Here is a 17,406-nt window from a genome sequence, read left to right on the forward strand (position 1 = left end):
ATGCCAAAAGAAACATGATTACGGCACATTAAGGAGGAGAACCAACACACCGAAACATGATGAAGGAGATCTAAACGCAGGGAAACATAAATAAAACATAAAGCCTGCTTCAACCGAGATTGAAGCATCTGTGGCTAGCAGAGGGGCATGAAAACAACACACTGAACATGACCTGCTCACACACACCTACACACCCACACACACCCACACACACGCACACACACACAGATAGCATGCTTATTTGACAGGGCTGTGCTCTCACCACTGTGAATCCGGAGGTGCTCCTTCAGATGGTGCTTGTACTTGAATGCTTTGCCGCATTCGGGGCACTTGAATTTCCGGTTGCCTCCGGACTGCGTGATGTGCCTCTGCGAGATAAAAGGTGAGCGGGTCGTTCAGTCACACAAGCTATGACGGTGTGACCTTTGAACTCTGATAATTCACATCACAATGCCGTTAATCAATCAAGGGCAAGAGTTCATGTTTATTTGTCGTGCTCGGAAACCAGACGGCTTTTATGTCAAGTTTTTTTTAGAAACCTGTTTCTGCAGCAGCTACAGAAGATTTTACAGCCATTTATGAAATAAACATATCAATCATTACAGGAAGTTTTGCTAAATAATCTTAAGCCGCTCTTTCTTCTTGTGGTTTGCTTTTAAAGAACCAACTTCTGCTTTGTTTTTTGTAATTTAGAATAGTTCTCCAATGTTTTAAGTATTTCTACAAAGATTGCTTGTCTCTGATTTAGGGTAGAGACATCTAACTCCTGCTGTGAAGACACAAGATAATGGATCTTCAATTACTTTTCTGTTGTAAAGTTTTTGACTAATAACCAGCAGTGAAACATAGTGGATATGCACTATATGCGCTGCACAGTGGCACTGCACTAGAGGGGGCACTATTTTCTATATTTAACAGCTGATTGTGCTGGTGTAAATGATATGAGCAATAACTGTTGCAACCTATAATGTGTCCTCATGTATACACCTATAAGTACATGGCTGTGCTGCCGGTAAAAGAGGATCTCGTGGAAATTTCACAATATCAAGAAGATGGTTTAGTTTAAGCAATTATCAGGAGATCTGGAAGCTTGAAACTCTGATTCATGATTGGGACTCTTATTTTGAAGTGTGACAGGAAGCAGTTCTTTAGTTGTCCCGTTGTACGAGTCATGTAGCAAGGCCTTCTCCTGGCTTTCAGGATTCCTACACTACTTTTAATGGGTTCATGTAAATAATTTTTTTTTCTACTTCATATAAATATAAATAAATAAATGGAGACAAAGTGACAGAAAATAACGACACAAAAGCTTTGTATCTACTTAGTAAATTTCTGCTGTCTCTAAAATATTTTTTGAGAATCTGGTGCTGCAGTTGTAGAAAAAGAAAATCTCTAAAATACTTAGATTGATCAAATATAATCTACACTGAACATTGATTCTTTGACATTCCATTTAATAAAAAACAAACATGAGCATTTTCAAGACCATGTTAGATTGGTGTATGGACTGAACAAACCATGTCTGAATTATTTTTACTACTTACTAAGTCTTTTATTCACAGTTTTGAACGTGAACATTATAGAAATGTTTTTTTTCTCAAATTGTTAAAATATCAACTCAATACTGTATATTTTTTGCCTCATGGGCTGAATGGATTGTTTAAACTCATAACTGAGGAAATCAAAACATTAAATCTGTCCTATGACTTATCGTGGCTTTCAGAAAGCCTAGAAAACTATTAAAAAAACAGCTTTAAAATATTTCTACAAACTCTCTCCTTGGAAACAAGATACAAAATTAGCTTTCGGCATCTAAGTGCAGAACAGAACTTTTTACCTGATCTCGTCCTCCCTTATGAACGCTCATATGACGCTCCAACTGAGCGCGGTATGCGAAGCTGTAGCTGCACTCTGGGCAGCTGAAGCTCTCCTCTGTCTTCTCATGCCGGTACTTGATGTGCTCCTTCAGGGAGCTGTAGCGCTTGTAGCCCCGCGCGCAGTACGGGCATGTGAGCAGCTGGGAGAACGAATCAGGGGTTCCTGGATGAAAGAAGAGAATAGGAGGAGGAGACGGTGTTAAAAACACATGTTGGGAAACTCTTTGATGTTGCGCCTGAGCGGCCACAGTAACGCTGCTCTGTGATTTCGCCGATCACTGAGAGATCCTCCCCTACAGGTAAACAGCAGCCAGGTAACCAAGCAGATCAAAGCTGGTGTTTGCTGTCCTTGGCTGCACTTTGATTTCTCTTCATGTTGTTTCCACATATTCTGACAAGGAAAATAAATTACAGTTTTAGACTCTTGAGATGTAGCCATGTGATTGCCTATTGTGCATCAGGAGTGTGTGTAAGAAAAAATGAGGCTGGTAAACACGTCGCCCACCTGCACCTGAGCTCCAGACCAACAGAGGGTTTAAGTTGTTCTCTTCCCACACAGGTAAAGCATTACCTTGTTAACAAGTGATGTATTAAGCCCCCCACCTCTTCCTGGGGTCCAGGTGAGAGCTGTGGCTGGGAATGCACACACATTATCACCCAGGTAGCTGTGAGTCAGAGTTTGCATGGACGTGACAAATTTACTCAGGTGTTGCCATTTCTGACACTCCACTCCCTCCAACCCCCTCAGTGGAAGCAGGTAAAAGTTAAAAGCCCAGGAGCCTAGCGGCTGTAATGATGTCAGAGGCTGGTGCTAATGGGGGGCGTTAACACCTGAGGTGTAACAGGCAGCAGGTAGAGCCATCCCCTCTAGAGGGGTAATTACTAGATAGGTGTTGTAACAGCGCGAGAGCTCAGCAGTGCAAACAGTGAAGTGTAACTGAGGACAGTGCCTACGGTGTGATGTCTGGTACCGTTCTCGTCATGGACGCTGGCGTCGGGGGTGCCCTGGCGCTGGAGGTCATCGTCTGGGGCCTCTGGGTAGATGATGGCCGTGTCTCCTTGCTGGAGCATCTCTTCCACCAGGGCGTCCGTGCTCACGTCATCCTCGCCATCTGAAGCGCAGTCCTCCTTCACTGTAAAGGAACAAACACACACACTCGTTACAGACTAGCCTTCATTGATCGCTAGAGCAGAACGGTTTTGGCTCTTGACACATGCCATATGTGATCATGTCGTAAAATCACAGAGTACGCCATGGTTGGAGCAGCTCCTACAGTCTGCGCTCTTGATCATCCCATGTTCAGCAGACTGGAAAGAGGCATGCAGCGTCAGGAAGAAGAAGAAGAAAAAACATCCCGACATTCACAAAGGGATGAGAAAACTCATTAGCATCAAAGGCCAGGGGCGACGGTGAGCATGGTGTTCTTTGTAAGAACTGAATGGCAAATCTCTATTAACAGTGTTAGATAAGGTACTTGTTGTGGCTGGAACTGATAATTAGGTGACGAATCTCCTCCTCCAACGTTGCAGCAGACAGAGACGAAGCGGGAACGCTCACACACTCTGTGCTCTCAGGTGAGGCTCGGCCTTCAGACCAACTTTAGCAAATGAGCCGAGCGTGTTCTTCCTCCACATCACACGAGTTCAGCTTGGAAGCGGCGCACACGCTCATTATCGGAGCGTAACCTGAGGACTGAGTTTAGTAGGCATGAAAGCTTCCTTCCTTTCTCTTGATCTCGGTTCTCCCCAATGCTACCTGAGGTGGATGCAGAAACCAGGTACAGCACGTCAGCAATTAAACAGAGCACCGCTCCTCTGTGGATGTGTTAGTTTGCCTCTGTGGATCATTACGGAGAATAATTACAGGGGTGAGCTCACAGCTAAAAGCAAAGTTAGCCTGCTGTGGATACAACAGTGCTCTTTACCGGGCAGATGTTTCATGAACTCCCTCTGCTCAGCGGAGATTGGAGAATTGTATTTGGAGAACTGCGTACAGTGTGTGTGTGTGTGTGTGTGTGGGGGTGTGTGTGTGGAGAGACGGGGCCAGCTGTGTTCTCCTCAGAGATGGGAACAGGTGTAGCACTTCATGACTCACCGATGCACAGCGAATACCAGTACTCTTACAAACAAGTCTCGGTCCAGCTTCCTCTGCGGCGCCTTGACAAAGCCGCAGAACAATGCAACGGCAGTCATTTGTTGCTATGGTTATAGAGGACTGCTGGAAGAAGCCTGCTGGCCTGTTGGAGACCTCGGAGAGATCATGAGGACAAAGAGGCCGTCTTTTTATGAACATGTCAGCGTGGGTGTGTAAAGTAGGAGAAAGCAGCAGGTGCTCAGAAAGGCCCATCTTGGAATTTGTATCCTGTACTCGGGATACACACAGCTTTCCTCCCACGACCTGAGCAACATCACTAATACCCCGAGACACATTTAACACATTCCACCTAACATGTTAAGGGAAACACTCTGGCAGTCTGGGAAACACTCCCTGGTTGTCAAGTTAAGGCTTACAGAGGATTAGCAACAAGTAAATGCAGAGCTTCGAAAAAGTATTCACACCCTGCCAACCTGTCATAAATCAGAGCTTTGGAAAAGTATTCATACACTGAGAATGTTATGTTTTTGTTTTATTACAACCACAAACATTTGTACAAAAGGCCCATGGTAACTCTGGAGGAGCTGTTCAGATCCACAGCTCAGTTTGTTGACACAACAGCTGTTGTGCAATTTGCAAATCTGACATTAAGAGAAGACTGGAAGGAAAAAAATCTGTAAGAAGTGATGTCTTGTGGCACACATGAGAATGGTTTTGGTGATGGAAGATCTCTGGGTATGCCACCCCATGGTAACATATGGTGGTGGCAGGATGATGGTGTGGGGATGCTTTTGTTTGGCAGGGACAAGGATTTTCGTTAATGCGGAGATTAATGCATTTCTGCCAGAAAACCTGCCTGTGGCTGTAAAAGACTTAAGACTGTTTCTGGCAGGACAGTGACCCAAAGAATACAGCCAGCAGAAGCATGTCCAAATGTTAAAATGGCCCAGTCAAATTCAGACATAAATACAACTGATGATCTGTGGCACAACTTGAAAAAGTGATGAGTCTCCCAAGTTGGATTGTGCAAAGAAGAATTGGTAAGACAGTCATTTTCTAGGAGGGAAGCGGCAATAAGTCGTTTCTCATTTCTTCAGTTTTTCTGAGATCGGCTATCAGTCGATACTTACATGAGAAACTGATCTTATCCAACAATCTTGTCTACCACCGCAGAGGTCTGAAAATGGATTGAAACGCAGATGTAACCACCAGGTTACGGCTGCAGGTGTGCAGTTAAAAATAGTCACTCCATTTTCTTGCTATATTTAGCGACTTTTCAGACAAAATTAATCACTATTGGTCAAAATTGGAATTGGCATATGTGACGTTTTATAGATTGTGATTGGGCAGAAAGCTGTTACCTACCCCAAAACACTTGAAATTTTCAATTCAGAGTTATGCACTACTTCACCAAATACAAGTAAAATACACTGAAGATTGATGTTTTAACATAGCAGAATGAGACATAAGGTATAAATACTTTTCACAGACAAAGTATTACATCCTTCCATCGAAGCTCTCCATCCATTTCTAAATAATGTCGGCGAGTGACGTGGTGCAAAAAATATCAGGAAGTGCTGATCAGGCTGGGATTTGCTCCCTCGGCCGCATTCAGACACACCGATTCACCTCAAGGCTGCAAAATGTTGAGCCTGTGTATGTGTGTGAAGTGAAGTGAAGTCCCGTTTGGGGCTCTGTGGTGCAAAGGCATGACAGGCTGTTGTTTTCACTCCTCGCCTGTGTGATTCGTTTGCCTCACTCGGCTCTTTTTCAAGTACAGAAGAGAGCCAGGAGGCGTTGCAGCCTTGCTGAGGTGGCTGTGTGTTATCAGGCTGCTCCCCCTGACATGAAACATCACGCAGGCCGCTTACATGCTGACGCAGGGATGTGAATGCACTGCTGCACACGTGGAAGATCAGTTAAAAGAGCTCCATAGAAGGTTCAAGAGAGAATGTCAGCGCATGTTCATGTGAAAAAAAACAGCAGACCACCAAGTTTCTTTTCTTTCTCTCTTGCTTTTGTCTCTTCCCACTCTCCCTACATCTCTGCAAAATGGCCGGCCCATGATGCATTTCCTGTCCTGTCCAACCCATGACCTCACTATTTCCTGTAGCAGTGCATCCACAACATCTCATAGATTCTGTCTGGTGGGGCAGACAAACAAGACAAAGCCTTGTGAAAAAGAATCTAAAGTATTCAACAGTGGTGGGGGGAACAAATGCTTTACTTTATCTCCAGCCATTGGGAGACATGAAGAATTGTGAAGACATGAGGTATTCCGGAATCAGGAGAGGAATGATTTGCTCATCCTTGGCTGTGTGCTACCAAACATGCATCTCTTTCCAACCCTCATGAACAGTGTGTATTCCAGTGTCTTTCTGACATCATGGTAACACAACAATAGACACCGTCAATCCTTGAAATGGTTTGTCACGTAAAATCCCAATAAAAAGCAATGAGGTTTGTCTCAAAATGTGAAAGAGTCCAAGGGGGAGGGATACGTTTGCAGGCACAGAGAGAAACTGCCTGTATATCCAGACTTTCTCCATCATTTGGTGCCTCTGCTCTCCAGCTCCACCCTGCTCTTTCACTCAGATGTAATCATTCTCTCCTACTCATTAAATGTAAAGGAGAAGCCCTCCTGGGTCAGCGCTCCGTCTACCTGTCCCTCCCCCAAGCGTAGTCATACCCCAACGGTGGGCTGCTCCGCCTCTACATAATCACTTAGGAGTCAATGAGTAATGACAGTGAGGTGGGGGCCTTTCATACCCTTTAATCAAGAAGAATCATTTAGAACAAGAAGAATAGTCAGTAAGGATATTAAAAAAAGAAAGAAAATGATTTGAGGTAAACAAAGTTAAAGTGCTGAAAAACCACCTTTCTGGTTTTGGAGAGCTGAAGTCTCGTGAGAAGGGGTGTCAAGGCTTTAATTTGAAGCAAACCGAGCTGTGTGAAGAAGAAGATTGCTGGGTGGTGGTCAGATTTTCAAGGCCACACCAGAGAGTCTGTTCTCCCAACAGATTAGACGAAAGACGTGTTTGCTTAAAGAGCCGAGGCTTTCCCCGCGTTTCATCAGTCCGATCTGCGGAGAAGGCTGGAGAGTTAGGAAGAGCAGTGAGAAGACCAGATCAGGCACAAACATGGAGCGCCGCCAGCTCACTGAGCTGTTTCAGTGCAGCTCATGCTTTTGAAGTGTTTAATGTGCTCCATCCTGGGCCAAAACCAATGACATTATTCTTCCTCCAACTTTCCTCTTATGCAAGGAGGTGTAGCTGGGGGAGCCAAGCCGAGGATGACAGCAGAGTCTGGGGAGTAGGTGGCTGCTCTGTGCGCAGGTCTGTGGTTTGACTGTGCACGTACAGCGTGTGTGCCAGCGCAACTGAAACCATGATGCTCGAAACCGAAGCAAATTCATCTGAGTGGAATTTCTAAAACTCTCTGCTCAGACCAAAAGTGAGATGTCACTGGATGTTTTCATATGTGTTGGCTTGAACTTTCCCCACCCTGTTGCCCATGTTTACATTCATGTACATCTGTTGCTAAGAAAAGTATAGTCGACATCTTCAAAAAGAGAACTTTGAGATTTTTGTACCTGATTACCTGCCATATGTGCAAGTCACAGTTGTTGGCACCCGTCTGTAGCTACCTAGGTGACCTCATGCAATGGAGAGGCCTTGAGCCCGTGCTGAAACGCCGACATCCTTCAGCACCCGCAATTGTTTTGGAGACGACAGAAAGGGAGGGAATGACGGGCTGAGGGGGGGAACGTGACATCAGCGCTTCCTGTGGTAGTGAGCTGCTTCTGATGCCACTTCCACTCGGTTCGAGGTAAAAAGGAGTTCATGGCGGTTCCCTGTATACCCACCAGTGCTGTAAAGCTTTCCACCAACACTTGGCTTGAAAGGCTATTTTGTGTGCCTGAAGGTCTCTCTGTGTGTTGGCATTGTCTTTGTTTAATATCATGCTTCCTGCCTTAGTTTCAACCCCTCTGCATGTAGTACCTGTTTCCTTACTCTCTGTTTCACAATGAGACAAAGACCGCTATATAACTATGTGCAGATGTTAGGGTGGCATTTCTCAACTTAGACTGTATCTCTTCAGCTGAGATCATAATTGGATCAAAACCCACCTGCAGAAAATAATCCAATCCTCCAGGGATCCCCCAGGTGTATGATAATCCTGGCAGCCTGCCAGGCTGCTTTACTTGCTCCCGCCAGGTTTATAGTTGACACACTGAACTTGAGGGTGCGCTCACCAGTCACACCATCCGCGCCCTTGCGCACTGTCGGTATGACGGCTCGTTCTCGGGGGAACACAACACGTGTACACATCAAGTTCAGACACACTGCTTGCTTGGCTCGAGAGTGCTCAACGGGAACTTTTAAAAGCGCAACTATAACTCAGCCTGTGGTGTATTCTCAGAAAATAAGTCAATTTTCAGTGAAAGGTGGCAGACATTTAAACAGACTGGTTATAATACAATAAATACTTGAATTTTGCACCTTTTGAATATGTTGTTAAAAATATAATTGTTGTAACACCAAGCTGATTAGGTTGGGAGTTGGCGTAACCCATCTTAAGGACGCACAATGTAACTGCTGCTCTGGTTCCACACTGATGGGTGTGCAGTGGCTGCCTTGTTAGAGAAGAACTGGGCTAAACGACCAACTCATCAAACTTAGAAAATGAAATAATTTATTGTGAGAACTGTAGGAAATTGATGCGCTTGACTATGAACTCTCAGCTGTCCATGGGCAGACTCCGGGCTGTACGCCATTGTATTGGGGAGCTTTTTACACTGTACATGAACCTGAACACGTCGTTCACTGTGGAACTCTGTAGTGGAAGCATCATAGTGTGGGGATGAAAGCTGGGAAGATGGATGAAGCTAACTACAAGCCAATCCAGAAGGAAACTGATTAGAGATTACAGAAGAAATTGAGACTGTGGTGGAGGTCTATGATCAGAACTACATTGAAATTTGTGGTTGTAACATGACACAAGGTGGAAAAGTTCAAAGGGTGGAAATAACTTTGCAAGTCACTGTAAGAGCCACGGCATTATGACCACCTACCGTAATGGTTAGCAGAAACGACAGCTCTGTTCACTTTTCAGCGGTCAGAGAATAACAAGAGGTTCTCACCTGGGTCCCAACTCGGCACGCTCGGGTGCTCTTCATCCGGCAGGGTGCTGTCGCAGTCTGCCCCGTCTGCGAGGCTGCCTTCCTCCTCCACGATGTGCAGCTTGTCCTCATCGTCTGAGTCTGAGCCTGCCTCCAGCACATTGTTGTAGTTGGTCACTGCACAAGGAGAAACAAGATCACAGCTTAGAAAGAGTACCATGGTTCCTGACTCTAATTCGAGTGCTTTATAAACATGATGAGATGTGTGTGGTCTTTAATTATGAGTGCTGGGAGTGAAAGGTTAAAAGCTGGCTAGGTTAAATATATGTACCATGTCGTTTTAATGTCAAAACTATTAAAGGGACTGGTTGTGGAAGCAGAGGGGGCAGGGAGCTGGAAACACCAATTAAACAGAACGTGGTCGGCCTTAGACAGATGAGATGAAACTTGAAATGACCTCCACGGGGAAAAGATTTGGATTAAACAGCTAAGACACTGACAACCTGCTGAACAGGGGCCTCTTTTAGGTGTGACAACCAACCCTGCAGCAACAGGCGAGCAGAGAAAATTCGCACTTGGACATGCAGACACACATGCACATGTGTGTGAGATCACTGGATTGCAGGCTGAAGTGGTTTCAGGGCTGTGTGGGAGTCGGTGTGATGTGGTCGCCTGTGTTATGGGCTGAAGGAGCCAGGAGGCGCGCAGAGAGGCGGCCAGAGGAGCGAGAGAGAGAGAGAGGGTTATTACAGGGAGTAAATTTTCCTCACACACACCCCATCCGTTTCAGCAGCATGTGTGTTTGTGTGTGCGCCGAGCGTGTTGCTCCGGCATCGTCTTTTCATTTCCACAGTGTTCCTCCATCTCTCAATTCCACCTGGGCTTCCATTCCCTAACCCCCCCCCCACACACCCCTCCTCCTGCTGCTGCCCTCCAGCCTCCCTCTGTTCCGCTGAGAGAACTACAGATCCTCTCGGAGGCCAAATCAATTCTCCAGTGAGAGCAGCTCAGTCAGCAGAGGGCCTGGGCTGCAAGCGCTCCAACTACCTCTCATATCAACACTCGCACCGCACGCAGCGCTGGCACATCCACACACCACCTGCATTCACTCACTGAATGCGGACTGCCAGTACAAAGCACCTGAGCGTAGTGGAGTTTTTTTTTTCTCTCCATCTATCTCCTCTCTCCCTCTTCGCCCACCTCTTTCTGAAGTGGCTGAAGGAGGAGGCGTATCAGGTGGAATCGCGAGCCTACGTTTCAATCAATGAGAATTGTTCCGGCGAGATCGCTCGCTCTCTCCCATCGCCAAGCGGGTCGTTATGGCCGGCCGGCGTTCGCAGAGGCTCGCCGGAAGGTTCAGGCTGAGGGGGAGGCGTGGGGGCGAGAAGGAGGGCGATGTGCTGTTGTTTGTCGAGCGGTTCGTAGGGGTCGTCGCCGCTGTGCTGCAGCTGCGAAATCCTGTCAGGTTCATCAGGAGGGCCGTTTCATTCTCAAACTCTTTACCGTCATTCATTCAATATTCACCTTTTCCTTGTGATATGGATACTTTTGGTGTCATGAGAGAGATGAAAGATTTCAAAAATATTTTACAAACTCAAAAACTGGGTTGTGTGTTTGTGCTCAGCCTTTTACTATGACAACCTTAAAGAAAATTAATTAAAAGTCACCAGATCAGCAATTCAAACTTAGTCCATAATAAAGAGTTAGGTTTAAACACAGAATCCAGAGCCTAGAACATCTCACAGAGCTCTGTTATCTAGCGTATTGTTCTATGCTTTGCTTCATACAGGGGGTCTGAATCCTCAGCTGTCAATAAACTATTGCTTGCTGAAGGTGTTTACTCCGTTGAAATTTGAAATGACCAGATTTTATTTTACCCAATCACTAATGTTTGGCAGTAACATACGTAATGTGGCAGCTCAACTTTGAAGAAGACATTCTGAAATGGGAAATTGTGTGTGCTGTAAACACCCTCATAAGAGTAGGGCCAAGACATTTTTGCCAGCAATAAAATGTCTTATGCATTCCTCTTGTTGCGACTTTAATTGCACAATATTTGGCCAAAACAAACTGAACAGCTTCATTCACTTTTTCCGCTGCCATTGCCAAACTAGATCCCTGTATTGGCAAACTACAATTTTAAAGCAGTGCAGAAACCACCCAGTATTAAATATTTACTGAGAAATCAAGCTCAATGGGAGAAATCCTAGACTGAGAACTAAAGGGAGATGAGAATGAGAAGTTGCATAAGAAGCCAATGGTCAGGCTAAATACGAGGAAAATCAGAAAAATCAGAAAATCAGTGAGACTGTAAAAGACCTTAGACTGGGGTGGAGGTTATTTCATACATACAGCCAGAGCTGCACCTTTGAGTGGTCCAGTCAAAGTTCAGTCCTAAATTCAATTGAGTACTTATGGCAAGCCTGAAAAAAAAGTGCTATTCATAGATTTTCTGTTTAGTCTGAGTATATTTTGGTTATTTTACACAAAAAGAAACTTGTTTGTAAAAATGCAAAGCTGATAGAGGGATACACCAAAACACCTGCTGATGTATCTGGTGCAAACGGTTTCTCTAAGTAAAGCACAACAGGGCTAGTGTTTCTCATTTTTGACAGTTTCTTCACTAACATTCTGTAAGAAACTGTACCTAATAATTAGGTGGCTTCTACTTTTGCAAGGCCATCTACAGTATCTCTTGACCATGTATTACTAGACATATTTTACATCTCTATTGGAGAACTCAAGAGCCACAGAGGAGGATGCCACACACACAAACTGGTTTTACACAGCATCATGTGACACTTGTCCATACTCCTCCTTTCTCCCTCTCTTGGTGCCTTCCACTATCTCCTTTTCCCCCTCTGCCCACTTTCCCCCCGGAGCGATTCTGCCAGGTGATGTATTGTCTGTTCAGCAGCCCCAACAGGGTGCAACACTTCATTTTGAAACAGAAGGTACTTTAGGATGATTCTGAGAGGCTGTTTAGGGCCACAGCCACTCAGGTATGGAGCTGAGGTCAGCGATTACAAAGGCAACAGTCCCCAGCAGCAGTGGCGAGAGAAAATGACCAACTATAAACTGTAGAGAGAAAAATCAATTCGCTGGTGTTTGCAGCAGCAGCAAGCAGGACAATAAAGGCGGGAGCCTCGAAGTGCGGCAAAGAGACTGAGTAAAAGAGTCAAAGGATGGTGGTGTGTGTATGAGATGAAGGGGAGGGGTGTCTTCCTGTGCCAAATGGTCGGCCTCGTCGAAACAAAAGTGTGTGTTCCTGCACGAGATGTAACACCTTGCATCAACAAAGGCTGCGGTCCCTTTTGGCTGACCGGCTGAGCGTTTGGACAGCTGGTCTCATTAGTGCTAACATGCTAGCACGCAACAGGAGGATGACTCCTACGCATCTGAGAGAAGGCATTGGGAGGTGGAGGAGGTGATGAGCTTACTTTCTGAAAAAGTTTGCTTTTCTACATAGGCTGCAATGTGTTTAACACCTGAGAAAATAGCACGGCTCAGATCCCAGCTTCACAACACCCACACGCAAAAAGATCACATCCTGTAGGTCTGGGTAATAAGACACTATCAACACAAACTCAGCACTAAACATCCACCGATAGGCTCAGATTTTGGCTCATTAATAACTCGACTTATGAACTGGTAAGACATGTACCAGACTGTCCATGTCAGACACACCTAAATAAGCCCGCGGTAGGGGGAGGAGGGACATGTTGTTATGACACCTGCCAGGCTGTATCAGTTACCAGCACCAGAATGGGTGACTGGCTGGTCCAAAAACAGGCCCAACATTACTCTGGTGGGAACTGGGGGGGACACCTTGGCAAACTGTCAGCAATACAGCACATGAAATGCCATATGTCCATTACTGCAGGTTCCCTTGTTGGTTCTGCCTGACTCCCCCTAATTGTGTAAACTCTCCCATTCTTATTTTAGTTTCTCGTTATGTGATCCGTTCCTGATTGGTGAATCATTTCAGGAATTAAAAACCTCTGCAGACGAGGTCTCCAACTGCAGCAGATTGCTCAGTTTAGACTTTCCAACACTGAGACATGCCAGATAAGATAGGAATATCTCAACCTCTGTGGGAGGAAACAAATCTCATGTTTGGAGAAGTGTGAATGACTGGCCTAATAATTTGGACAAAGGATAACACATACAGATTGTGAAGACACATATTAGTGTCTGAAAACAGATTGTTCCTTGATTCATTACCTTTAAGGACATCTGTTAGCAACTTGAAACCTACACCTCGTCTGTGCAGCCCGATGGTCCTGAACCAGAATGTGTACGAGGAATGTCTGGAATGTCCAACCAAAACACTTTTCTCTGAGTTTGGCTCTTAAAGCCACAGATCAAAGCATGTGCTTTCTTCCTCCGCCTAATGTCATTCAACTGACTGACACATATTGCAAGGTCTGCTGTTGCCCTGCCTGTGATTAGACAGATTGACTCATTGTAAACGGCAGTGACTGCTTGCTTGCCCTTCTACCTTTCCTCTGTGTCTATATTTAGCCTCGGTACAGGCTCCCTTGTTGAGGTACTCCACTTATCTCATTCTGAGCTCAGGGCCAGGCAGACAGTGGTAAAACGACCACAGGCATCCTCATAGAGGACAGAGTCTGCCGTCACAGAGTCTGCCCTTGCGGCTCTGCAATGCCATTTTCTCAGGAAAGGCAACCACTACAATAAACCCAACTCCTAACCAGAACAAAACAAAGCAGTGCCATTCAAAACCCTCAAGTATGCCGTCTCAAGGTAAGGCGCCTCACTCAGCGCAGAGGTAAAGGCTGATGGTTGTTGTTGAAACAACAGCCTTTCTCTTGCCGAGTCAGGAAGGTCAGCTCAAGAACCAATAATAACAGAACAAAAGAAGAGGGGATTTTCGTAGTTAGCTAGTTCAAAGGCTCCTTTAGACTTACGGTACCAAGTCCCTACACACTGCCAGACAAAGGGCGCTAGATGGTTTCCTGCAAAGATCAGCAGGATCAAAGGTCACAAAGTGAACAGTATGGCCTTCTTTGTAACAACCCTATAGATAAATCTCTAAGACTTCCCCAGGCAACATCAAGTGATTCTTACTCATCAGGCTGAGATGGCAAAAAGCAGAACCTTGACAGTGAAAATAGCCCTTGGCACTCCTGAGTATTAGTCACTTTTATTAAGCATGTACCTGCTCTCCAATGCTTCTAAACAAGTCAAATGCTCTCTTGATATTCACTAATAAACAAATGTTAAGTCAAAATCAACAACCTGCGGAGATGAGCCCTCAGTAGGAAGCATTTCAGAGGTGATCAAGAAGACAATGGACCCTTGTCTTCCTAATGAAGCTGATCAAAGTTTCAGCATGTGAGCTAATGAGCCTCCATGGGTCACTCGACCACCATCTGATGAGCACTTTTTTATGATAACACTAATGCTAATGGTAGCTATTGTTCTCTTAATCTGCATGATGATACCTGGAGCTGCGAAGAAAGTCAGTGGGTGTTAATGAGTGGAAGGGAACGAGAAAAAGACTGAATTGTGCCTCAGAGTTTTTCAGATTAAAGAAGGAGCCTGTTAACCTGGCCTATTGCGTTGCTCTGCCAGTCAGGCCACGTGTTTTATTGCTCAGGTTACTCCCAATAATGCTGCTGTAGCTAAATGGCACCCAGGCTGTAGTTCTACTGGAAGGAGGTGGGTGTGAATGCTTGTGGCTGCTGATGGTTTTCTCTTTCAGAGGCTAATGAGCACACACACACACATACACACACCAACATTCTGTTCAACTGGGCGTCCTCTGAGGGTTTCTGCTTCTGGCTCTTCGTTGCTTTTCTAAATAAGGCCAGGTGGGCTGGTAGAGACCGACGGGTGTCTTCACACACACACAATCCACAGCAATGCCTCGGCCACCAAGTTTACTCTTTGTTTATGTTGGAGGTGAGACAGCCCCATCCAAGGTAATAACTCTGCTACACCTAAGTCAGAGTGTGTGGTCTGGATGTTAAGCTAGTAAGAGGCATGGCATGTAGAAGGTTCCCGATCATTATGGGTGATCACATGATCCAGGCCGCAATCACACTGATGTCTTTACAAACTGGTGCAACCCAAAACTTGACATAAAAAATGGCAAATTTCAAACCTGATCAACCAAACCATTTTTTTAAAACAAGCTCTACCTGATGGCACCACCTGTGTCTCCATTTTTAGTGCATTTTGAAGTATTGCATTAGTAAAGGTTCACGGAAATTTCATGGAAGGGTTTGAAATGACTTTCTCAATTTCACAAAAAACGTTTTTACGCTCGCTTGGTGGTTTTGGGCTTTCAGGAAAGAGAGTTAATGCTCTAAAGGGTTGATGGAAACACATTTTCCAAATAAGTTCTCATGTAATGAATGATCCCATCCTCTGGTGGGTCTGTACCTTTCTAGAGACACTAAACCTGGAAAAACATTCGAAGTCAAAACCTCTAGCACAGAGGAGAGAACTGTTGGCCTGGAGTGGCCGACCAGCGGTACCACACATTGTGAGATGTGTGAGTCCATGCTAGTTTGCAAGCTCTATTTCCTGTTTATTACAGCTCTATATAATGTCAACATCTTACAAAATTCAGCTCAGGCTAGCCTGATCGATTTGCTCTAATTGAGAGTGGAGACATGCCTAATTAGCTTTTTTTCTATTTGTATGACAGTTTGATGGAAACATAGCTACTGACATCAACACTTTTAGGAGTGAACAGGATTGAGCTGGATATTTCTTCAGCATCAGTGAGGTGTCTGAAAATGACCAAAGGTGGTCTAAGCTTAAAATGCAAATTTTCTCATTTCCAGAAACAGTAAAGGAATGATCTGATTCTATTCCTCATAGCAGCAAATCAGAGCTTATTCCTCTAAAATATTAGGTGTCCTGTTATTTTGAAAAGATTATCCCATGATATTGCGTACATTACAGCTGTAATCTGTCTTGTAAAGGGGTAAAGACGATGTAATGGGGTTTATTTTTAGATTCCTTTTAGATTTTCAGAACACTGAAGCGTTGCAACAGTTGAAATCTCAATTCATCCAGGAAGCAAAAACACTTCTGGCTTTTTATAGCTTTAAGGAGAAGATTGTAATCAACTGAAATGTGTATCGACAAGTCAGACCTCTATAAAATCCTACCATCTCTACACGAAACGCACAAACACACACGCAAATCTAAACTCGGTGCTGGCGTCTCACACCATCTATAGATCCTCCGCCCATCAGCGGACAGGCCTGCTCCAGTTCTCAAACACTCAGCAGCTTTGTGGTGAAAGAATGCCCATCTCTTCCGCCAGCCGAGCCATATATAGCGTAGCCAGGTGAGTGAGGAAGAAGTGTTGCAGGAGGTGGGGGAGCAGCGGGGGGTGTGGAGGTCAGAGAGGTGAGGAGAGGAAACATCTGTTACAGATTCTGGTAAGGCCAGAAAACCTGCGGTCACACTTCCGCAAACCACCTTCCTTCTGCTCTCTCTTTACTCTGCTCCTCTGTTCAATCTGTCGCTGTCATTTTCATTCACAAAATAAAGCAGGCCAGGCCCTCGTATGTGCTAAATAAAAATACGGCACGTTAGCTGAGCTGTCCCTCTGCACATGAAGCAGAGAAACAACAGCACAGAAAACCTTTGGCACACACCTGGGTAAACAGTTGCTTCCCTCTTGCCAGCGGCTGCTTCCACTTAAGCCCGGCTCATCTGCAGGAGCGGGAAGAAGAACCAGAACCCAGACCTGGCTGCTGCTGCGTTAGCCTCCATCAGATCTCATTTGAGAGTCGCCGGCAACACAAAATGTCCCTGCCACCTCTGCTGTCAGACTCCATTCACATTGATGGCTTTTGAAAGCTCCACAGTAGTAGAACGCTGCTCTTGTCCTTTGATTTTGCCAGTTTGTGTTTAGCCGTGACATTTTGAGTGGAGTGGTTATTATTAGAACGAGAGCTGAAAGGTATCTGGCCTGTTTTAAATGTGGTCGCTTTACATCAGCAGCGTCGAACTTCATTAAAGGGCTTGTTCCTCTTTTTTTTTTTTTCTGCAGTCACTTCGGTTGTAATGTCAACAGCGAGGCTGGGTCAACAGGTGCTGTCTAAGGGCGGATGTTTGAAAACCTTCCACTTCAGGGTAGAGGAATGCTTCCAAGGTGAAGAGTATCCTGGTGGAGTCAGTCCTGTTTCGGTTGTTGACTGTATAGAGGCATTAAAAACTATTGAATGTTTTGTCGAAGGATCTGCATGTGAAGTGTGAAACTTGCCTGTTTTCACCCCCCAGCCTAATGATATCACCTAATTTCACAAAGAAACAGTTAGGGA

The 17,406-nt window shown here is 45.2% G+C and overlaps 1 protein-coding gene across 1 annotated transcript in view; it reads right to left on the bottom strand.

Annotated features, from left to right (window-relative positions):
• The window catches only part of zeb1b (zinc finger E-box binding homeobox 1b), a 60,852-nt gene that overhangs the window by 8,358 nt on the left and 35,088 nt on the right, over positions 1 to 17,406 (bottom strand). Inside the window, exons 2-5 of the mRNA XM_032551362.1 lie at positions 9,116 to 9,271; positions 2,849 to 3,010; positions 1,838 to 2,040; positions 263 to 368 (exon numbers count right to left, since the gene is read on the bottom strand). Coding sequence (XP_032407253.1) covers positions 263 to 368; positions 1,838 to 2,040; positions 2,849 to 3,010; positions 9,116 to 9,271 — 627 coding nt within the window. The remainder of the gene's footprint in view (positions 1 to 262; positions 369 to 1,837; positions 2,041 to 2,848; positions 3,011 to 9,115; positions 9,272 to 17,406) is intronic.

Source organism: Xiphophorus hellerii, chromosome 21 (genome assembly GCF_003331165.1).
Source record: "Xiphophorus hellerii strain 12219 chromosome 21, Xiphophorus_hellerii-4.1, whole genome shotgun sequence".
Lineage (NCBI taxonomy): Eukaryota > Metazoa > Chordata > Actinopteri > Cyprinodontiformes > Poeciliidae > Xiphophorus > Xiphophorus hellerii.